Source organism: Heloderma suspectum, chromosome 4 (genome assembly GCF_057233095.1).
Source record: "Heloderma suspectum isolate Gila_16-S chromosome 4, 16-S_ref, whole genome shotgun sequence".
Lineage (NCBI taxonomy): Eukaryota > Metazoa > Chordata > Lepidosauria > Squamata > Helodermatidae > Heloderma > Heloderma suspectum.
Window position 1 is genome coordinate 239,734,954 of NC_139461.1, and position 24,076 is coordinate 239,759,029.

General features: G+C 46.7%; 1 protein-coding gene across 3 annotated transcripts in view; it reads right to left on the reverse strand.

Moving 5' to 3' along the window:
- Positions 1–2,997: 2,997 nt before the first annotated feature.
- ATXN7L2 (ataxin 7 like 2) overlaps positions 2,998–24,076 on the reverse strand; it is a 28,925-nt gene continuing 7,846 nt past the window's right edge. The window contains exons 4-11 of one of the 3 annotated variants that reach the window (XM_084852872.1): positions 21,997–22,204; positions 19,078–19,376; positions 17,538–17,620; positions 14,430–14,674; positions 13,774–13,966; positions 12,779–12,900; positions 9,197–10,064; positions 2,998–3,145 (exon numbers count right to left, since the gene is read on the reverse strand). In XM_084852872.1, coding sequence (XP_084708998.1) covers positions 3,131–3,145; positions 9,197–10,064; positions 12,779–12,900; positions 13,774–13,966; positions 14,430–14,674; positions 17,538–17,620; positions 19,078–19,376; positions 21,997–22,204 — 2,033 coding nt within the window. In that variant the 3' untranslated portion in view covers positions 2,998–3,130. Of the gene's footprint in view, positions 3,146–8,291; positions 10,065–12,778; positions 12,901–13,773; positions 13,967–14,429; positions 14,675–17,537; positions 17,621–19,077; positions 19,377–21,996; positions 22,205–24,076 lie in introns of those variants that run through there. The other 2 variants (XM_084852874.1, XM_084852873.1) reach the window with 2 other exon arrangements.

The window sequence follows — 24,076 nt, forward strand, 5'->3', positions numbered from 1 at the left end:
GCCCCTCGGGGGGAGCGAGGCCAGGGCGGAGAGAACTTCGCGGGGGACGCGGCGTTCCTTGGCTCCTTTCCAACTCGGAGGCAGCCAGCAAGCCGGTCCTCTAACACCAGACTTCCGATGTGGGAGGGGGAGGCCGGAACCAGTTTTCGGTCCTGGAGCTTGTGTGAAGAAATGGTCGAGAACAGAGCGACTTTGACCATGTGCAGAGTGCCTCCCCCCGAATAAACACGACCCGTCAGACTTCGAGGAATGCGGCGTTCAGGAAAGGGGGCGCGGCAGGTTCCAACGCCGGCATTTCTCATCTCACGTTAGCGATGGAAGCGCTGGTTCTACAGCGGGGAGAAAAAGGGACGCCCTGCCCTGCGGGCCTGTGTAAGTCCCGTTTCACCCCCGTGGGACTGGGGCTCATATTCAGGTAATCAGGCGTAGGACCGGGCTGTTAACGTGATGTGAGCTTCAGCCCTATAACTTCCCAGTTCACACGTGCAAAACAGCTGCGTGCCTAGCCCCTTGAAATGCAACCAAAGGGAAGCTCGCCGAAGTGCTTATGCAATGGCTTCCCTGGCAGTTTCAGCATTTCCCACTATGCAGTCTCAACCTGATTTTTATTTTAATTACGTGGCTTTGGCGGAAATGGCTAAGATCATGTGGGCAGGTGTGGCCTTGGGCTGAATTTGCCATCTGGAGCAGTCTCTGCCCATCACTGCATTTCAAGCAGCCACCCCCTTCTAGCCTGCTCTGTGAAGCAAGCAGCTGATGTTCCTTTCTGTGTCTTTAAAATGGGAATAAGGTCACACAGGAAGGGCCCATTCACACTTTCCTCTGTCAGCTTCCTTACAACAGGTACCAGAGACACACATAGCATCCTCAGTTGTGAATGGCAGATGGAGATTTCAGTGGCTGTTTCCACTCAGAATAAATACAGACGCGTGGTTGCCATTTTTTGTCGGTTGCCATTTCCATGTTTACAGCAGCAACATTAGCAATTTAATGCCATTCGCAAGTGACACCACCACACATGTAGTTTGTGATTTAAACAAATCTTGTACAGGAGTTCAATATGCAAAGTGAGATGTATGAATTGGCTTTAAATCGGGGGCGGGGGGCTGTGCACTTTGGCATGTAATGGAGGCTGCAAGCAGAGGCGTATTTCTCTAGGGGGAAAAAATGGACAGGATTGGGCTAGAAGGACCTTGTACTTCCTCCCACCCCATGCTACGCAGAGAATACAGACAACAACTTACATATAGATGTAGCCACGTGGTAAACTAGTCAATTGTATCATCCTGCTGCTTGGTGAGAATCATTTCTTGCTTCCACACCTGATTAGCAAAGCAGGGCACTCGGATGGTTCTCCTAACCAAGGGGTAGGGAAATCTATTTGGACCTGAGGGCCACATTGCCACCTTGGAAATCGCCCAGGGCCTACTCTTTAATCCCCCCCATACCATTCGTACATGTGCACTAACCCTGTGTACATACACACCCACACACCTCCCAGGAGCTCCTCAGGACTGAAGAAGCCTTGTGGGCCCAAGGCTCCCCATGTAGTGCACAGCCCTGGTGCTACACTAGAGAGTCTGCTTCTCTCCCAGCCTCAAGGATGAGCGTCACTTGCACGCTAAAGGTCAAAAGAGGGGGCGGTCATGCGTAGAATCATAGTGATGGTGGGGTAGCAGAGGAAAAACAGGGCAGTCGTGTGGAGCAGTAAAGTGGGAAGCCACCACACAGTCATTATTTGCAAGTCTGTTTAATCCCCACTAATAGAATCATAGAATAGTAGGGTTGGAAGGGGCCTTTTAAGACCATCGAGTCCGACCCCCTGCTCAGTGCAGGAATCTTCAGTCAAAGAATCCCTGACAGATGGCTGTCCAGCCTCCTCTTGAATGCCTCCAGTGTGGGGGAGCCCACCACCTCCCTAGGTGATTGGTTCTGTTGTATTGCTTTAACAGTCAGGAGGTTTTTCCTGATGTTCAGCTGGAATCTGGCTTCCTGTAACTTGAGCCCATTATTCCGAGTCCTGCACTCTGGGATGATGGAGAAGAGATCCTGGCCTTCCTCTCTGTGACACCCTTTCAAGTACTTGAAGACTGCTACCATATCTCCCCTCAGTCTTCTCTTCTCAAGGCTAACCATGCCCAGTTCTTTCAGTCTCTCTGCATAGGGCTTTGTTTCCAGGCCCCTGATCATCTTAGAATCATAGAATAGTAGGGTTGGAAGGGGCCTACAAGGCCATCTTCACTGCCTTCCTCTGAACCCTCTCCAGTTTGTCTGCATCCTTCTTAAACTGTGGTGCCTAGAACTGGACACAGTACTCCAGATGAGGCCTAACCCGTGCTGAGTAGAGGGGAACTAGTACTTCAAGGGATTTGGAAGCGATGCTTCTATGAATGCAGCCCAAAAGAGCATTTGCCTTTTTTGCAGCCACATCATGTTGCTGGCTCATATTCAGCTTGTGATCTACAACAGTTCCAAGGTGCCTTGTAGTACTGTTGAGCCAAGTATCCCCCGTCTTGTAACTGTGCATTTGGTTTCTTTTTCCTAGGTGCAGAACTTGGCATTTATCCCTATTAAATTTCATGGTGTTGTTTTCTGCCCAGTGCCCCAGCCTATCAAGATCACTTTGAATTCTGTTTCTGTCTTCTAGGGTATTAGCTATATCACCCAATTTTGTGTCATCTGCAAATGCTCTCACTCGGATAGATATAAAGGTGTTGGCATCACTTCACAAAGCTTTTCAGTGTTAGGGTCCCTCTTCCCTATCCCCTGGAACATGCACACACTTTGTTTTAGAACACACCGCAAAAATTCTTTTAAAAGATCATCCCAGTCTCATTATAGGTTTCTGGCTCTTCCATCTGCAACCAAATCCACCAGCTGGAGATTTGTTGCATTTATATCAGTGTTTCTTGTAGCCAGGTTCTCTCTCTCCTGCCCACCCCACCCCACCCCACCTTTAAAAAAAAAAAATAAGCAGAAAAAGAACACTAGGAGTCTTGAGGTATTTTAGAGGATTTTTTTTCTTTAAAAAAATACTATAAAGTTATAAAAAGCAAAGAGGCTTTGAATCGGGCCCAAGGGCAGAGTTCTCAGACTGTCAGCTCCTTCTGCAGAATGCAGGCACTTGCCATTAATGCGCTTTTGACTGTGAAAGAAAAGAGAGAACAGGGTGTCAATGAGAAGATGACAGTTTACGTAGCACCATTCACAGAAAAAGGTGACTATTACAGCCAGTGCTGCAACCCCCATTATTTGAAATGACAAAAGAACACACAGCCATGTTTGTTATTTGAGAAGGATTATTATTATTATTATTATTATTATTATTATGACAACTGTTTATTAATCTGAACTGGACTTGGTATAAGATTGCATAGTACCATGTAAACAATTATTTGTAAGCGCAAGTTAGATGTACGAAGGTTCTAATAAGAATAGTTGAAAGTTACACGCTCCCACACACCTCCCTGCGCAAAGTGAACAGATGAGGCCATCCCATGATAAATAGTGCATAGCCCCCTGCTGCCCTTCTTTTGTCTGGGGTTGGACAACTTGTGGCCCTGGAGATGTTTTGGTCTTTATCTCCCATTATCCCTCACCACTGGTTATGCTGGCTAGGGCTGATGGGAGCTGTAGGCCAAAACATCTCCAGGGCCGCAAGTTGCCCTGCCCTGCTTTAGAAGTACATAGTGATCTGTAAGTGACCCAAAAGAGAACCCCTTTTATAAGTTACCACAGAGGCGTACAAACAACTTCCATGTACCTTCTCCCCATACAGCTGCAGGAACATTTGAAACCTGGAACCACATGGGTGGCACCAACAGATCCTTCCTGACTAATTGTTGCTCAGTTAGGAGAGGAACACCAAATTGGATGGGAAGGATCCAAAAAATTCTGGTGTTTACAGTTTTAATTACAGCAGTTTAGGGAGGCACCCCAAAGTCTGCAAGGAGCCTGTAACATTTGTGTAGAAAGGGTGTGTCATCCTGAGATGAAAAATCCTGAATTCACCACCTCCTCCAAGTTGGCTACGCACCCAAAGCATGGATCAGTGGTTGAAACCCTGCTCCTGACAACATCCGGAGTGACCTCTCTTTTATTATGGGATCACTGATCATGACAGCAGCAGTGCTGTTACCTCCCATGGATGTAGTATGTACTTCCATAGACAAATACAATGAGCTGATCCAACCTAGTCTGGAAGGGAAGACTATTCCAGAGTAGTCAAGATATATTCTAAAATTTCCTTTTTGCATTGACAGAAGGTGGCCGTTTCATGATAGCCACCCTCCTCTGCCCAAACTCTATATCCTTGATTAGTTGAAGGCACAGAGACCAGTTCCCTCTCCTTAAGACTTGGGAAGATAGCCACTTTGAATATAAGCGACAGAAAAGCAGTTTACAAATATATCAAAGTAAATAAATCAGATGGCAAGAAGAGCAAAAAGAAGTGAGATTTAGATACGAAACTGACACTGTCTTTGGACACAAAACAGGGGTGTGGAACTGTCCAGCCCACTGACCTCTCCTTTGAGGCCCTGTGACCTGGTATGGTTTACTGTTGCTCCCATGCAATCAACACTACCAGCCATCCTTGAGCAGCTCCACTGGTCCACCCACATGTTCCTGTGCACCACCACTCCTGCTCAGAAGTGGTCATGCATTTCCAGAAACACTTGGTTCAATTAAGTGCTCTTCCCAGAGACAGAGAAAGAATAGAGAGAGAGCATTGGAGGCAGGCAGGCAGGCAGGCATATGAAGTCAGAGGGAGACAAAAGCCCAGAACTAAGTACTGAGCCATGTATTAGGGACAAGAACACATGTGAAAAGGAGGAAGCAGGATAGTGGAGGTGGTACCTGGTAAACTGCAATATTCATGGTTTATTATGCCTATATATTAATACACCAAGTATGGAAAACAAAACAGGAGGAACCTGAAACCCTAATATGGGAAGGTAAGTACAATCTGATAGGCATCCTCGAGACTTGATGGAATGAGACTCAAAATTAGAATATAGCAATTGAAAGGTATGCCTTGTTCAAAAGGAAAAGAAAGGGAGGGGGAGCCATGTTATATGTAAAGAATGTACACATCAGCAAGGAAATCAATGAATCTGAGAGTGGGAGCCCTGTCGAAAGCATCTTGGTAAGGATAGGAGAGAGAAATAGAAGTGATATTGTTGTGGCACAATGCTACAAACCATCCAGCCAACTAGAAGACATGAACGAAGCTTTCCTGAAACAGACGATAAAACTTTCACAGAAGCAAGCCATAGTACTAGTGGGGATTTCAACTCTGCTGATATGAGGGAAGTCTAACTGTGCTTGGAATGAAACATCCAATAAGTGCCTTGCTGACAACTTAATCTCTTAGAAGGTGGAGGAAGGAACAAGGGGATTTGCTACCATGAGCTTAATCCTGACCAACTGGGAAGAACTGGTTGATAAAGTGAAAGTGGCAAAAATTCTGGGAAAACATGATTGTGTCATCTTGGAATTTGTTATAATGAGGGATATGAGCATAGTCTGATGTATTCTCTGGAAAGCCAATTCGAAAGCAATCAGAGAAAAGTTGGGTAGGATCCCACGGCAAGAAATTCTGAAGGAGAAAAGAATTCAAGAGGGATGGAGGAGTCTGAAAAGTGAAAAACTGAAGGCACAATTGCTAACTATTCCAATGAGAAGGAGAAATTGGAGACATCTAAAGAAGCCACTGTGGCTGCACAGGGAGCTCTCTGGTGAACTGAGACCTAGGAGATGGAAGGAGGTGTGTATAACTAGGGAGGAGTACTAGAGTGTAGCCCAAGGCTGTAATGATAGCGCCAGGAAGGCTAAGGCCCAGAATGAGCTGAGCATTACGAGGGATGCTAAAAGCAACACAATGGACTTCTTTGGCTATGTCCGGAGCAAGAAGAACAAGGAAGGGGTTCATCTGCTGCTTGGGGAAGATGGTGAAGTGTTAACAGGTAATGGGGAGAAGGTGGAACTACTGAATTTATTTTGCCTCAGGCTTCTCCTGCAAGAGGAACTGTGTTTGACCTGAGAAATGTAGAACAAATTATATGACGAATTTGCAACCCAGGATCAGAAAGGAGATTATTGGAAAACACCTGGATTCTTTAAATGAGTTCAGGTCTCCAGAGTCAGATGAATTACATCCCACTGAGCTGAAGAAGGCTGTGGACATTATTTCAGAGCCACTGACTGTAATGTTAAAAGAATTCTTGGAGAACGGGTGAGGTGTTGGAAGCAGTGGAGGCTGGTGGCTCCAATGTCAGTGGGACGGTAAATCTGCGCTGGGTTTTGGTCAGAACTCTAAAGAAGCACCTTGGATAGCCTCTTTAGAGTTCTGAGTGGTTCCACCTGAAACCTGGAACAGATTCACCACCCCACTGAGCTCGGAGCTACCAGCCTCCACTGCTGGGCTCTCCACTGGAAGTATTTAAGGAGAGACTGGTTGGTAATCCGTCAGCGATCCTGTTGTTGCAACCTGCATTGCAGATCCTGCATTAAGGAGAAAACTTGAACTAGACAACCTCCAAGGTCACTTCCAGCTATGGTTCTACTGATATGGATCTTACAGACCCTTCATACTTGCAAATCAAGACTGACATTTCCCCAGATCAGAAGTGTGTGTCCAACGCAGCTAAGATTAATCTAGGAGATCACTGCCAGGTTGACCTCCTGTCACCCACCTTCTGTTTGGTCTTCTGTAACATTGTTCTAGAAGCGCCAACTACTTTTCGTTACATTTGGGAGAACCAAGCAGGATATATAGCTCACACCCAGCCCTAAAGCCTCTGTAATGGTGCCTGCCTGAATTCAACTACCTTGGATTCCCCGCTTCATTTTCTTAAAAGTAAGCTCTTAGCTCTTTGGGTTTCAGAAAAGAACATACAAACAAGTTAGCAGTGCCTGGTGAAACCAGAAAAGCAAGAGGGCAGAAAGTCAGAGGGCTGCTGGCAGTAAGGTGGGGCTTCATCTCCTTTCTAGATAAATCTGACCAATTCACAAGGGTCTATCAACAGTCCTCAGTCATGAAAGCTCAGTGGAACACCCACATTCAGAGTCACGCTCCCTCACTGGTTACTGGATGCTGGGGACAAAACAACAACAACCAAGGGATGGTAATCTTGACTGTGCTCTGCTTGTGAGCTTCCTGGAGCATCATTATAGGATCTTTTTAAAATGGATTATTTCATCACTTCTCAAAAATAAAAAAGTAACCAAAATGGAGTTAAATGATACCAATGGTTTGCAGCCAGATTCACTATTGTTATCAATTAATCACAACTGTCTCTTCCACATCGCAATGCAGATCGAGCATTTTTCACTGCAGTACTTATAAACAACATTTTACATTTGACACACACACAACACCCCCCGCCCCCCCCCCCCAGAATAACTAAGAGCAACATTACAACACACTGTGTTAACACAAAACCTTATTGCATGCCACCCTGGGAGGAGTTGTTTTTTTTTGTATTGCTAGGCGACATAGAAATATTTTAAATAAATATCACACATTACCATTCCCACTCTTTCATGGCTGCAAGCAGAGTGAACAGGGAAGCATCATCCTAAATTTACCCTGAAAGCAGTTCCATCTCATTCAAATCAGCTCTTTACCTTACCTAAGCTTTGCTGATGAACCAGATTTTGCCTTACCTCCTTCTCTACATGAGACCTGACTAATACTGGAGACAGAAATATGGTCTGTAATAATTCTAGAGTTTGTTTGCAATATATATTGTGCAATCCTCTCCCCTCAGTTTTATTTATGGGGATTTGTGCAAACTGGTCCCTCTGAGCAATACCTGACTGTCTTCAATATAATTAACATAGCTCCTGCTTAAACATTTCTGCTCCTGCATCATCAAATAACCCTTAGCTAAGATTGCTATCTTTCTCCTGCTGAGGATCTGTGTCTAACAGCTGCTTTATGGAAGATATTCAGCAGGTGAAGCTATTTTCCTATGACTGCACCTTCAGGCCAGGAAAAATCTGCTTGTGAATTTATGCCTGTTATGCAGCTCTTAAAGGCAGACAACCTCTGCCAAGAAAAAGGATGGGGTCGTTCGCATTGCTCTTTAAGACTGAAGAAGCAGAAAAAGAAAGGTGGGAACACTAGCTTATACATGGTTTCTTTTTCCCCACTCCCTCTGAAAACATGCAGGAATGGAAAAGTGTTCTTTGTCGATTGGAAGCTTGATTCTAGCATTTTAAATATTAGTTCAATAAAAGCATCAACTCACTTACCCTGCCTTTTTTTTTTTTTTTTTTTTACACAAGTAGTCCCACTCCTATGGCTGTGATAAAAAGTAGAGCTGTCCAGTAGAAATAATCTATGTAGTGGATTATTTGACTTTTCATTGATTGCAAATGTATTTAAATTGAATAACATTGGCAAAATGTCTATACTAGATGCATTTTAAATAAAATTGATAGCCACATCAGGAGACATTTGCTACTGAGTGGTATAGAACTTTAATAAATACTTTATAATGTAATAAAACAAAGCTCAAACATATTGTTAGGGAAGCCCATCCTTAAAATCTTGTTTTTCATTCACTATTACACCACACCAGAATCAAAATAGCCTCAAATAGCGCCCCCCCCCCACACACACACACAAACACGTGTGTGTCCTTAGCTCTCTGACCACAGATGAAAACTGGCCCCACAAATTAATCAATCCAAGGTTTAGTAGACAAATCCACTGAATAAAGCTTACCAACCTAATAAAAAGTATGCAGCTTTAGAAATTAGTGAGAGTTAAGGAGGAGTTCCACAGCATTCTCCTTTCTTGTTGTTTTCCTTTGCAAACATGTTACAAAAGCAAGCATGTCTAGCAAAACACCGCAGTTGAACACAGATGACCAAAAGTATTTTAAATGTCACTTGAACACTGTCTGAAACTCTTCCTACAGGCTGCACAGTTTACACATATATCCCACCACACAGTGGGATGTATGTGTGGTGATGTAAATCTTAACTTTTAATTTGTTAGATCTCGGGGGCGGTATATTACGGAAAGTCACAGTTAAGAAGCAGCCAGCCTTGTGACAGCCAGCGCTAGAAGGCAGACTTTGTGGCCCAAGGCTGGTGAGGGAGAAGCAGCAGCCGACACAAATCCCTTGGTGGTGGGAGAAAAAGGTGAGCTGTACACTCGGGACTGCACAAGACAACAACTTACCTTCATTGTGTTCTGCTTCTCCTCAAAGCCCAAGGAAACCACTGGCTTCTTCCTTCTGACAGAGCCACCTAAATCAGACGAGGAAGAGGAAGGCAAGGGAGAGGGAGAGTGCTTGGCCTTCACCGGCCTACAGTAGGTGGCTGTGTTCTTGCGTCTCTTGGCCTCCTCATCGGAGATGCAGTTGGCCTGCAGTGCTTTTGGCCCGTTCAGCGAGGAGCCCCGGTTCTCCAGCTGTGACGCTTTGACTGGTGCATGGCTAGGAGCCCTGCAGTCCAGGTGGCTGACCCGCTTGATTCTGGCACCCACAGAGACGGTTCCGTTCAGGGAAAGCACGGAGGAAGAGATCACAGATGGCTTGGCCTTGGCAGGGGGGTGGGAGACCTGGCAGCCGGCTGCCTTGCTCTTGCCAAGATCCAGAAAGCAGGTCTGTTTGTACGGTGGGCTAGCGGGGGCACTGGGAGACAGCTTGCGCTTGCGGGCCAAAGCCTCTGGCTCCAGGTTGCCAGCTGTCTCCTTGGCTTTGGAGGATTTGCTGGCCTTGGTCAAAGGCAACCTGCTGAACGACGGTGAAGGGGTGTTGGCTGGGAGCGGGGAGGTGATGGACTGGCTCCCCCCCAGGCAGTCAGACTGGCTGCAGGCGGCCGCTGCGTGGGGAGAGCCCACTGCATAGTTCAGGCTGTGGTGACTGCGGCTGTCCCGGGAGGCCACCGTTGCTGACGCCGCACAAGACACAGAGGCCCTGCCTGGGAGGCCATGGGGGAGGCTGCAAACCAGGGAGGAGCTGCAATTCTGGGAAGTGCTGGAGAAGCCCAGAAGCACAGGAGGTGGCGTGGAGAGAATCTGGTGATCAGCAGCTGGAGGGATCCTTCTGGTGGGGCCAATAAAGGGGGAAGAAAGAGTTAAGAAGTGGATCCTGCCTCCCTCTCTCCCCATACTTTTTAGATCCAAAGCCATCCTCTTTGCCCTAGTCTGCTCTCAGGTCCAAATACCTTTACAAACACACGTCTGAAAATACAGCCCCCCCCCCCCCCTTCATCTCCCTCTGGGTGTTTGCCTTCCCTTTGTTCAGATGTGTGTTCCTTGTCCCTCAATGAAGGAGGCATCATCAAACCCTGGAGTCCAGTGCCACCTACTGGAGAGAGTGAGGCTAAAAAGCCCAGCAAAACATCAGGGACTAACAGGTCAACTGAAGGAATAAGAGGGTTTTACCAGCCATGGCTGGAGCAAAATGATAACAAAGCTGTAAAAGGAGAGCTTCACTGCATGGTCTGCTCCCTTCATCCAAGCACTTAACAAGTGCTAAACATATATCTACATACAAGTTAACATTTATTTGTACATGTCTTTAAAACATTGATTTTGGCTGTAAATCCTAGGCACACTTACTTTGGAGTAAGTCCCAATGAACTCAGTTGATCTGCTCTTATGCATACTTGCATCTGAGTAAGTGTGCATAGGATCTGGATGTTGGGGCCTTTCTAGACTTCTCCCCTCCCCCCGCCCCCACATGATAAATGTGTAGTTGATCTTCAATGAGTGCCAAGGATCCAGATGTGTTCTCCGGATACCACTTCTGTGGAAGAGATGGCCTTTTTAGTACCAACTGAAGACCTTTCTATTTTCACAGGCATTTTAGGAACTGTTTTTTAGTGTTTTTAGATCTTTGCACTGTTTTATCGCTGCTGCTTTCATTTTATTACATGTATCGCTGCTACTTTCGTTTTATTATGTGCTGCTGGTGGTTTTATTTTCCTTTTAACTGACCTGCTTTATTGTCATCATTTTATGGTCATCTTGTATTTTATGTTTCTAATTTGTACACCAACCAAAGAACTTCAGTTACTGAGTGGCTTAAACAAGTGGTTAATAATTAATTAACCACTTGTTTAATTAATTAATTAATTAATACTGCTGGAGTTTCCAAGGACCCTGGTAGGTGGAGGTGTCAGTTTTACATTGATTTTGCATTTTCGACTTGCCTAGCCCCTGGGCTGAGCACATGATGAATACACGGGCTCTTCTCGTGGTGTAGCAGTACCGTACCTTTGGTCCCAGCAGAACACAAGGAGACAGGGTAGGCTGCTCTACCCATTAACAACTTACAATCTAAGCTTGCTTACTCACAAAGAAATCCCACTGAATTTCATGGAGCCAGAGTGGTATAGTGGTTAGAATGTTGGACTGGGACTGGGGAGAGTCCCCATTCAGCCATGAACCTCACTAGGTGACTTTGGGACAGTCACTGACCCTCAGCCTAACCTACCTCACAGGGTTGTTGTAAGGATAAAACAGAGAGGAGAAGGAGGATCTTGTATGCTCCTCCTTGGAGGAAAGGTGGGATATAAATATAACAAATAAATCAGTATTTTCATATAAGTGATCATGACCTCAATAATTTTTCTAACGTGTCTATCTTGATGAAAGACTCCTAGATAGGGAAAAAGAGAAATTCTCCTGGACTTTGAGCACACATTATATCTTTGTGGTATTTTCCCCAGGATAGTTGCCAACTGTTTCCAAGTAAGATTACTAGTTGGTTCCCCACCCATTCACTACCCTCTCAGTTCTCCTGTCACTGCTTAGAGCAGGGGTGGGCAACTTTGGGAACTCCATGGGCCATTTTTGTCCCATCCTCCCCCATGGGCCACACTCCTGCTGCCACCAGCCTGCAGAATTTGGTGGCAGCAAAAAAAAAAAAAAAGCCTATTTGCCATCAAGTTTTGGCATGTCCCCATTCAGTTATTTGGGGTGGAGGGACTGCAAACAGGGGCAAATGCATCTGCAATGTGGCAGGAGCCCTCCTCTCTGAACTGGCTTTAGGTGTTGTGATCGTCACATTGGTCTGATCACATTGCCATCACGAAGAAAATTGCACTGAAGCAGTTGAAAGGCTCAATGAACTGGCCCCAAACTGTAGCTATTTGTTTTCAGGGAGCATTTCCAGACTCTAATAAGCCTCTTTTAAAATCCAAAATCATCGTTCTGCAGCTCCAGTAGAGAGCAGCAGTTACCTCTTGGTACAGAAACCAATAGGTAAGAATGTATGCACAACTGCTTGTTTATTTTTTATTATTTATTTTATTTATTGCATTTATATCCTGCCCTTTTTCCTCTTGCAAGGAACCCAAGGTGGCCTACATGATCCTCCTCCTCTCTGTTTCATCCTTACAACAACAACCCTGTGAGGTGGGTTGGGCTGAGAGTCTGTGACGGGCCCAAAGCCACCCAGTGAGCTTCCATGGCTGAGTGGGGACTAGAACCCGGATCTCCCGGCTCCCAGTCCAACACTCTTGCCATTACACCACACTGGCTTGTTGTTTCTGGTGTCCATTTTCTACCCACTAGACAAACAAGAGCTGCAGCACAGAGTGGGGCCAGGAGTTGCTCGATCACGATCTGTGTCCAACATGCACTTGAGACTACATAATTCTGTGATCTGGGAATGACATCTTCCTACATACAGATAGTATGGTCATCTCCCAGGGCATATGCACAGGCATGTATGCAACTGTGCGCAAGAGCATTAACACACCCCACCAATTAATGCCGGAATTTGATCTGTGTTCCCCTAGGATAACTTACTTCCACATGTGTGAGCTGAGATGTCTCTCCAGCATAGAACTGAGTGCAGAGCAGAATCGATCCAGCCGTCGACTGAACACATAGCACCCTGGGCTCACCAACCTGCTTCCAAAAGTGCAGAACTGTTTGGAGGAGGTGGGGGGAAGGGAGGATGAAAGCGTTAGGAATACAAGCAGCATGCAAGAAGCACGTTCTGTAGTCTTACCCAGGGGTGGGTGGGAAGCTGCTAATACAAAGGAAGTTATCCATTCTGTCTACTTTATCTTCCCAGCTCCAAATGCAAAAAGTTATCAAAATACTCATAGGGCTGAAACCAGGCTAAGTTAGTTGCACTTGTCCTATTGTTTTCAGTGGGAAATTAACAGTCTGGATCCAACCCATAGGTCAGCAATAGAGCATATGCTTTGCATATACATAAGGCTACAGGTCCAATCCCTGCCAGTGGAGGCTGGTGGCTCCAGCGTCAGTGGGGTGGCGCATCTGTTCCAGGGTTCTGTCAGAACCAGTCAGAACGCAAGAGGAGCTGTCCAAGGTGTGACGCTCCTTTAGGCTTCTGACTGGCTTGGACTGAAACCCGGAGCAGGTGCACTGCCCCACTGACATTGGAGCCACCAGCCTCCACTGTTCCCTGGCGTATCTACTTAAAGGGATCTCAAGGTGGGGAGAAGACCTCCTCCTGGGGCCTTGAAGAGCTACCATCAGAGCAGACAACCCTGGCCTAAGTGCACCAATGGTCTGACTCGGTAGATGACAGCTTCCTATGTTCTGGGGTCCTACATCCCACTCCCCCATGGCGTTCCTTTTGTGGCATTTGGCGTACGTATCTCACCTCAAAGACATAAAGGACCAAGTCTGTACAGCAGCCTTCCCCAACTCGCTGGCCTGCAATCGCCATGCTGGCTGGGGATGATGGGACCTGTAGTCCAACACAATCAGCAGGTGCTCGTTTGGGGAAGGCTTCTAGAGAGCAGCCCCGGTGCCAGTCTGCTGCTTACCGCCTGGGGGCGTGGCGACCGTGTTGCATAATGGCAATCCAGCTTGCGGGACTCCTCTGCTCCGTCATCCTCACTCTCCTCGCTCGAAACCCGGCCGGTGTTCTTGGGTGCTGGGAAAGAGTAGAACCGGTGGTCGACTTCGCGAGAGGTGGTAGGCAGGTCGTCGGGGTCACTCTCTGAGGAAACCCAAGACCTAGAAGCAACAGAGGAGGATAATGGGGTCAGGAGCTCCAAGAACAGGATTTCTTCAAACTGTGGTAGATATATTATTGGCTCCACGACTAGGACATTTAATATCTCTATAAAAATACTCACACATATGCATATATATACACACTCACTCCAGCGGTGGGCAATTTGTGGTCCTCCAGATGTTTTGGTCTACAACTCCAACCATGCTGCACCACTGGCTATGCTGGCTGAGGCGAATTGGAGGCCTAAACATCTGCCCATCCCTGCTCTGTACTATGTATCTGTGGACAAAGCCCACTCCTGAAAAATCACCAAAGAAGCATCACCCTCCTTCAAGGCCTTGTCACGTTTGTGGTTGAGCAAGGAATCTCTAGGCCGCTTGAATTCAAAACGCACAGGCTCAACTTCCTCCTAGGCCGCTTGAATTCAAGACGCACAGGCTCAACTTCCTCCCCCTGCTTTACCTTGAAAGCGCACAGTGGGAATAGGGTTGCTTTATGCAGCAAGGAGAAGTGCTGGGCAGGACCAATGATGTCTGCGACAGTGAAGAGGAGTCCTGCGAGAGTCGTTCAGAGGCTGCTTCCTTCCTCACTGGGCTCTTATCTTTGGGAGACTCCCCTTTCCTGGCATTGGCCTTCAGCTCAGCCACTAAGACATCAAAGTCCTTTGCACGCCCCTGCACCTCGCGCCGCTGATGTACAGAATGGATCTAGGGCACAGGCAAAAGAGATGGGTTAGATGCAACAGCCGAAACACGTTCACCACCACCCTGCACAGGATTTCGCAGGACCTGCTCACGCGTACATGCCAAGAGTGTGACAAAATCTACCATCTCAGAGAGAAGGTTCATTCTCAAGCCTGCTTTATGAGAAGGTTCATTCTCAAGCCTGCTTTATGAGAAGGCAAGCTTCAGTAGGGGATGTGATTTTCACATGGTGGAGGCTTTCAAATAAGGAATTCTCCACATGAAAAACTAGGGTGGTATGGTCCTGTGAGAAGATGGCAACATTCTCAATTCGTGAACGTGTTAATAAATCTGAGTGGCTGATTGTCAAACAAGTGTCGGATGGACAGCTGGGCAGAACACTATTTGCACCAACATTAAACAGGATTTTAAAAAGAGGTGCATCTGGACTAAAACTAACTTATTGTTAAAAGAGAGAGAAAAGCTTTCATCAACATGGATGCTTTACTTGCAGCGGCTGCAGCTGAAGTACATGGTGAAATTATCCAACGTGGTGTCATGGGGATCTGTTCATGCAGCGTGTTTGGCTTGCTTATACTCTGTTGTCCTGACTGTGACTTTTGTTCTGTGATGCTTAGATTCGACTAGTAGTGTTTTTTTTGTGGCAAGTCTCTTAAACCATCAATACACTTTCCCCCTCCCATTAATTCCCTTTGACTAAACTTCAGACTTCTGAGTTAGACATGCATAGAACTGAGCTGTGCTTTTTATGCTTGGCAGGAAAATGTCCAAACTGGTAAGAATTATATTCCTGTACATGTGGGTGCATGTGCAGCTCCCAGCCACCCCAGGTCCCCCAGATGTGGGGCCAAAAAGATTGCACATCCAGCAAGTATCTTGAATGTTTGGAGCAGAGCTGCTTTTCCCAGTCTTCACCTGCGTGTACACTTAGCTGTATAAACACAAAACTGTTTTAATATGGAGCCCTGAAGCCACCTCGGGACATGTTAACTTGAAGCCTCAGTTCATTAACCACCTACAGATGATGCTTGGTTCAGAAAAAAGATAAGAGGCATGATGCCTGGGAAAAGTTATCCTGCACAAGCTGCACTGAAATCAGTGAGCTTGCACAGAAGAACTCCCCAGTGGATTATGCCCTAGGGCAGTTGAGGGCCATATTCCTTCATGGGTAATCTGTTGGAGGCCACATGTTGGTGGCAAGCAGGGCCAAAACCATTGGTGGGCAAGGCCAGATCCAAAAGTGGGTGGGTCACCCCTTTTCTGCCACCTCCTTTTTATTATGCCGACCCCCTTTCTCCCTGTCCCTTTTTTTCCTGCTCAGTAGGTTGTCAAGGAAGGGGAAGATTGCTTTTGCCAAAAGTCTAAACTGATCACATGCAGAGGCCTTTATAATTAAGCAACATTAACTTGCCATCATCATGGAACACACCACAACGTGACAATGCGAAGGAATTCGGTCTCCCCGGTCCAATTCAGGTGCTATATTTTGGCTGTACCAGGAAAGATGAGGGGGAGTTTCCTCATTCCTTTAGCCTCTTTCCTATTGTGCTAAACATTGGAAGTGTCTTGCAAACCACAGGCCCAAAGGTGGGCAGGACCTGTACACTTATTGGTAAAATTCGCAAAGCATGCTGGACATGCTGGCTGGGGATGATGGGAGTTGTAGCCCAATATATCTGGAGGGCGCCAGGCTGGGGAAGGCTGCTATAGCCTTTCCTCATAGGAACGGTGCTCCACCCTGTACCTGCTTGCAGAATGGTGGCTTTAGTGGCACTGAATTAGTGTGTACTATTTATCGCAAAATCTTTTCCCCCTGAATTTTACTATGGAGGCTGTGCAACTTCCTCAAGGTAGGGCTGCCACTTTTTCCTCTCTCTCTCTCTCCCCCCCTCTCCCTCCCCCCTCCTCTCTCTGTAACTGGCCCTGCTCTTATGCCTTTAACACAGCAGCCTGACACTCAACTATTGAGCAGGCAGGCACATTACTGTTAATAGGCAATATTATGACATTTAAAAGAGAACAAAGACTTTGTTGCCCTAGAGGGCAGCATTAGATCTAATGGGTTTGTCACAGGAGAGCAGATTTGGGTTGAACATTAGGAGACAACACCTTAATGGTAAAAGTGCTTCGAAAACGGAACCAATGACTTGGGGAGGAAGGTTCTCCTTCATCGGAAGCCTTTGAGCAGAGAGCTGAGAGCCATCTTTTGGGAATGCTGTAGCTCTGGATTTCATGCATCGAGCCCAGGGTTAGACTAGAAGGCCTTCAAAGCACCCCTGGACTCTTATGATGCTATGGCACAGATGTGGCAAAGCCATATTGCAGCACACAGTAGTCTGGTTGCCAATGCAGGAGTACTCTTTCATCAGGGACTTGTTCCCCATCATTCTAACCGTCTTTTAAAAGGAAGCTCCGGAGCATGAATAAAGCTGGTAGACCAGCCTTCCCCAGGCAGGGGCCGTCCATGTGTTTTGGACTCCCAATTTTGGACTGGGGTGAAATTCCACAGCTCTGCAGAAAGGCCTGCTGAACACTTGAGAACCACGGACGCTCCAGCAAGATCTGTTTAACAGTGAAGGGAACACCACAGGACATGCACATGGGTGGAGCCTCGCTCCACTCTTGAGCGGACGAAGCCTTTCCTAGCACAGAGGTAACTGATGGGGAAAACTGGGGCTGCTAAATTTCCACATGTCAGGCTACCATTGAAGGCAAAGGAGCAGGGGCGATGAAAAGAAATGGAAAGGATACCACCAGGGCTGTGAAAGCAGAAGTGGGCAAGGTCTCCTGGTCGTATTGCATTATTCTCTTGTCCCCCATTTCCCCCCAATTTCTACAGGCAGCTGGCTCAAATGCAGCACCGTACCTTGCAGGTCAGTAACCGAGTGCAAACCTTCTTGGTTTCAGGGTTCACCACCCCACATTGCCTGTTTAAGTCGCATTCTTTCCCTGTGAGGACAAACACATAATGAGATGCAGAAGGGAAAACTGAATTTCCAACAAGCTCATCCCTCCATGCCTCCTGGTGCCTGACTACATGCGAAGCTTCCCTCCCAGTGCCTCAGTTTCCCTTTTCTCCTTTAAGGCAGCCCTCTCTGAAAAATTCTACATTTCAAGAAACTCCCAGTCTTGCAGTCAAAGTTGCAGAAACATGTTAAACAGACTTACAAAATGATCTGAGCAATTAGTTTTGTATAACAACATTTCTTTTCTTGCAACATTTTGTTGTATGTTATTGGGCAGCCTGCATACACAGGTTCTTGTCTTTAGGGACCACAACATAGATTTGTGTGGTGGCCTTCTTGTTCTGGCCCAGAACCGTGACCAAAATAGTGTTTATTGTGCTGAGAAGACAAATGCTTTGGGGTTGAAAGAGCAAAGGAAAAAGGAGACATCAGGAAACCTTTGCTTGTCACCCTAGCTTAAGTGAGCCTGAAGTAACAGACTACTTCCATGGCTCCCTTGAATCCACTTCCTCTTGTGGCTGAGTGTCTCATACCAAGCCTGATTCTCATATGGTATCCTACCATCTCTTGGTCCAATGCAAGAAACTGTGGTGACACACACAGTATGCCCTTCCTGCTCATCCATCCAGTGGTCGGTGCTCAAACCAGATAAATGCCCAGCCACATGGGGTGGATTCCTAACTGGTTGGGAACATATGGCCCCTTGATTCCTAACTGGCTGGGAACATATGGCCCCTTGAGTCCTAACTGGTTGGGAACATATGGCCCCTTGAGTCCTAACTGGTTGGGAACATATGGCCCCTTGAGTCCTAATTGGCTGAGATATATGGCTGCTTCTCTTTCCCACTGTACATTGCCAAGGAAGTACAGGGTAGCACAGGGCTTCCACCCAACTTTGTCTTAGCCCACTGGCAGACACACCCAAAGATTCCAGGGCAATAAGTCCAGAACACTGAGTCTGATGCACTTTGGAATCCATTGCCCTAAAGCTACAAGAAACATTTATCCTGGTGCCTCAGATAGGGATGGATTGCTGCTTGGATAACTATCTCTCAGGTGAAGCTTGGAACAACCCATATTTTGGAGAGAGGTATGCCTCGGCAGTATAACCCTTGACACTCCACTTTTCCAGAATCTGGGAAACAAAACAATGCTGTGTGCAGAAATACTACCAAATCAGATTTTACCCTTATGAAACCAAAAGCTGGGAAGGCACCAGTATGAAAGGGAATAAATCAGCCTTCCCCAACCTGGTGCCCTCCGGATGTGTCGGACTGCAACTCCCATCATTCCCACCAGCATGGCCATTTGGCTGGGAATGATGGGAGCTGCAATCTAACACATCTGCAGGGCACCAGGGTTGGGGAAGGCTGGAATAAAGCACGTGCCCCCCCATGGCTTGAGTAAATAAAAGGTGATATACAGTAAGGCAGGACTCACGTGCCATCTTTTTCAGAGATTTCACAGTGCCCGGCTCCTTCTCTCCCAAGGTAGAAGCATTCTCCAGTTTCCTGCTGAAGCCATCAGCAGGTATAACAGAGCTGCCCCCTGCCTTGGCCGATGTTAGGGCTTCTTTTGGCGACACCACCAAGGAGGGCTTGCCCAGGACCTCTTTTGAGCTGGCAGAGGACTGTCGGGGGATGGTGGAGTGGGAAGACTTTGGGGGGGCTTTGATTCCATCTCCGTCTGGCTTCGGAAGGCTCGAGATCTTCTCTAGGTTCACGACAGGCATAAACAAACTGGGAGAAGAGAAGAAGCATAAAGTCGGAAACCTTGAAAGAATGCAGGATCTCCCACTTCAGTTGACCAAGGCTACACTCTTGTCGCTCTGTTGTACTGGGTTTTATATCATCCAAAGCCTTAGAGGAAGGTATCTGGAGGCCTTTGTCAACAGGGTAGCTGAGTCCCAATGGAGAGATACCTTGGACAACTTTGCAAACAGTGTCCATAGACCCCTAACAGGAGGTTGGGCCAGTGCTCCAAATGTGTGCACCCAAAGGCCATCCCAAAAAGAAAGAACCAAGAAGGGATAGGAAAACAAGAGGAAGACATGACAATCAGGCACAGTGCCCATATGTTGTATAACAGGTGTGGGGAACCTCTTTTGACCTGGGAACCAAGCTCTATTTTGGAGACGCTCTCCGGGGCCACATTCCAGTGGTGGGTGTGGCTGAAGGCAAAAGGGGCATGGCCCAAATTACAAGCATATTGTAGCTTAAAGCTGTTATGGCCAGGGACTCAGCCTTAGGAGAGGCATTTCAAGCTTTTAGAATGGGGAAAAACTGCACAAAAGCTGGTAAACCATGAAACAACTGGCGGTCAGGGAAAGGGGCGAGGCCATGAGGTGAGGTCAAGGAACCTAGAAAAGCAGAGGGCCTTCACAGCTACATGCCACACGTCCTCCCGGTGCTTAACAACAAGCTCCCAGCTCAGCTTCAGTCATCAGCAGTAGGTCAAGGTGAAGGAAGGAACCTCTCAAGTGCCTTCAGATCACCTTCCGCTAGTACTCCAGTAACTACCACAGGATGTAGTGATGGCCACCAATTTGGATGGCTTTAAAAGAGGGGTGGATACATTCCTGGAGGAGAAGGCTATCAGCGGCTACTAGTCTTGATGGCCATGTGCTACCTCCAGTACCAGAGGCAGTGAACCTATGTACACCAGTTGCTGGGGAACATGGGTGGGAGGGTGCTGTTGCGCTCATGCCTGGCTTGTGGGTCCTTGGTTGACAGCTGGTTGGCCACTGTGTGAACAGAATGCTGGACTAAATGGACCCTTGGTCTGATCCAGCATGGCTCGTCTTATGTTCTTATGCCCCATTAGTAGCCACAATAGGGCTGGCATGATCCCAGGATAATACCCATCTGTCCCTCATGAGACTCTAGAAATAGTTGCAGTAACATAATCTAATGCTAGCCATTACATAAACTAGTAGGTACTGTATATACCTGCCTGGACCCTAGGAACTTCTTCAGGGATCCTTCTCTAAGAGCCCCTGCCAAAGGAAGTGAGGCAGGTGGCTACCAGGAAGAGCGCCTTTTATGCTGTGGCACCCCAGCTGTGGAATAAGCTCCCTAGAGAGGTTCGCCCAGCACCTATGTTGTACTCCTTTTGCTGCCAGGTGAAGACCTTTTTATTTTCCTAGCATTTTAGCACTCTAGTCTTTTAGCGCTGCTATTTTAAATCTGCATTTTAAATTTCTGAATTGCTGCTAGGTTTTATTCTGGTTATACTTTTATATTGTAGTTTTAAGCTTTCATATTTTATATTGTTTTATGCTGTACTTTGTGTTTTTAATTTCTGTAAACTGCCCAGAGACCTTCGGCTATTGGGCAGTATAGAAATGGAATAAATAAATAAATGGATGGATGGATGGATGTTTATTTAATATTTTCCCTACTTTCATCTACAACATGAGAGGGCCAAAGTGACTAACAGAAAGAGGTCATAAAACCATCAAAAATCATATCATGATGGGATCAGATTGTATTCCTTAAATAGCTTAGAATTTTTATGGTTAATTTCTTACTACTCATTGTTGGATTACAACTACAGTAGAAATCACATCTTGAAGGAAGAAAGGCAGAATACACGTTTTAAAAATAAATCAAATCTAATAATATATCAAAAGCCAATGCTTTAAGAATCATACCTAACTGTCCCCTCATAAAAATAAGATCTACCATTCAGTTGATTATGTAAATTCGTTGTATTTTGTGTTATTAGTATTGTACACTGCCTAGAGTGGTTGGGTAGCCGGCCAGATGGGTGGCTAATAAATCTAATGAATACCATGAAATAAATATATAAATATAAAACCATCTCAAAAGCAATACCCTATCCATTGCTAGGTCTGTAGCAATCTAGAGGTAAATTTAGCACTTATCTTTCTATACAGAGAAAAAAAATGAAAAGAAAATGTATATGCATTCCCTAGAACTTCATGCAGATTCCCTACTATGTCAGAAAATAGTGAATTTCACGTGGTTACACCTCATGCCCTGAAGGGGATTACTTTTCCCAATCTTTCCTCCACTCCAACCAGTCAGAATATAGTTGGGATGCTTCCCCCAAATGGGGGGGGGGGACGGGACGAGAGAGAGAGAGAGAGAGATTCTGTCCAGTCCAAGAAGGAGTGCTTGAGCTGTCCAGAAAGATCCTTATCCAACAAGGGTCTCAAGGACATGATCTGAAGGCACGTGAGGTAACCACCTTACTGACGCTAAGCAGGTCTGGATCCAGTCAGTGCTTGGAAGGGAGACCACCTGGAAACTGCATGTAGCCATCTTGAGTTCCACAATGGAAGAAAGGTGGGATTTAAATGTAATAAATAAATAAATGAACCCAAACCCCTCTTACCACAGGTTGTCCTTCGGCATCTTGTCTGTCCTCTCCAGCATGTGCTGGGCTTGACTGCAGGAGCTCTGGGATTTCTCACGCCAGGACCTGGAGGATCCATGCCCCCCACTGACAAGGGATCGGCCATTGACTGCTGCATGGCACTTCTGTGAGTCGGAAGACGCCTGCACCCGGCCGTAGAGCTTGCCGAGAGGTCCATGCCGTCTCTCTAAGTGGGAAATAAAGATCCTGTTCACCCAAAAGCTCACGACTGGCTAGCCAATGCAGGAATCTCTAAGATGGCAGCCCCATTGCCAATTGCAGGAAATGGCCCCGAGTACAGAACTGAGTAGTTCCGACAGCAACCCAGTAATCGGGGGGTGCAGTTTCTTCTTTAAGCACATTTCCCACTCCATCACCGGTCCAAGCCATTCTGCATCTAAACCCCTGCTGCCCACAAACGTTTTGTGAATCCCAATCCTCCATTATCAGTCAGGGACAAAATATTGGAAAGAAACAAGCAAAAAATATTCAGGAACAAAAACATTGCAAGCAACGACAAGAAATTCTAATGTACTGCCTTGTCAGGCCTGCCTCCCAGTCCCATATCTAAATTGCACTTCTGGAACCCAGCACACCAGTCATGTTGAAACCACTTCTGCACAAGCACCCAATTTCTGCATTTTAATCAAGAGAAGAATCTGGGGTTTACAGTCATGTATTTAGATATTCTTAAATGAGAAATTCGAGACACCCTCCCCATGTGCAATGCTCCAGGAATCCTGTCTTGTGATTTGACTGCAAAACAACACATTCAAGACGAGGCTGGACAGCCATCTGTCGGGGATGCTCTGACTTGGATTCCTGCGTTGAGCAGGGGGTTCGACTTCATGGCCCTGTAGGCCCCTTCCAGCCCGACTATTCTATGATTCTATGAACACCCCATTCTTCCTTTTCCATTGGAACCTACTTAACGAATGTTAGTGGCACCATCCAGAACAGAACTCAGATCTTCCCAGTTCCACAGGCACACACTCTCCCAGTTTATCAAGCCACAGATTCTAGAACTAACCCTTTCGGCTCCAAGCACTGCATTGTGCTAGGTGCGTCTAAAGCACATCCTCCAAAATCTGTCCCAAATAGCTGTGCCAGAACCAGAAGACAGCCGAGGAGTCACCCTCCCTCTCATCTATCTTTTTCCCCACTTAATGAGGCCATCACCTGTTCATAGCCAGGCATGAGGGTGGAGGCATAGGGCCGGCAGGACCAGCTGGAATCTGTTGCACTTAGCTGCCGCCGCCACCAGCAACGTGTGCGTATGGCTATTCAGTTCCCAAAAGCATGATTCATAAAGCCCAGAAGAAGCCTTGCAGGAAATAAACACATCTTTGTATCCCATCTTTCTCCTACGATGGAATCCAAGGCGCTGTACATTGGGTTCCCATCCAGGCACTGACCAAACTCAGACCTGCTTCACTTCAGCAAGGCTGCTGCATCATGCACCTTCAGACCATGCCCTGGAACCACTAGGTCAGCCTGCCACCCCCCACCCCCCCTTGCATCTCTTTGCCAAAAAGCCAAATGGCAACTTGTAAAGGCAGCCCAACCCAAGCCCCTCCACTCCTCTCGCTTCTGCTCAGCAACCCCTTTGGATGGCAGGTGGGTGGACTTTTGAAAAACCCAGTGAAATGCTGTCATCCCCCAAGGGAACCAGGCCAGAGGAAAAAGTTTGGATGCAGATACATTATTCACAGGTAGTTGTGAATGGAGGTTTCCTACATTAGATTTCCTTAGCTGCATTTCAAGAGCACATGAGGAGAAGCAGCTAGAAAATGGCCAAACGCAGCAGTCGTCTTTGTAAGGTCTGAATGGGAAAGGGCAGGGGGGAGAGAGAGACACACACACTCATACACATCCAGATCAGACCACTGGTTCATCTAGACCAGAAATGCTTACTCTGAATGGCAATGGTTCTCAGGCAGAAGTGTTTGGATTGTATCCAATGTTAGCCCTACTTAGAGTCGACCCACTGAAATGAATGGGACTTAAGTTAGACAAATGTTGGATACAACCTTTTGCCAGCTCTTCTACCAGGCATCCT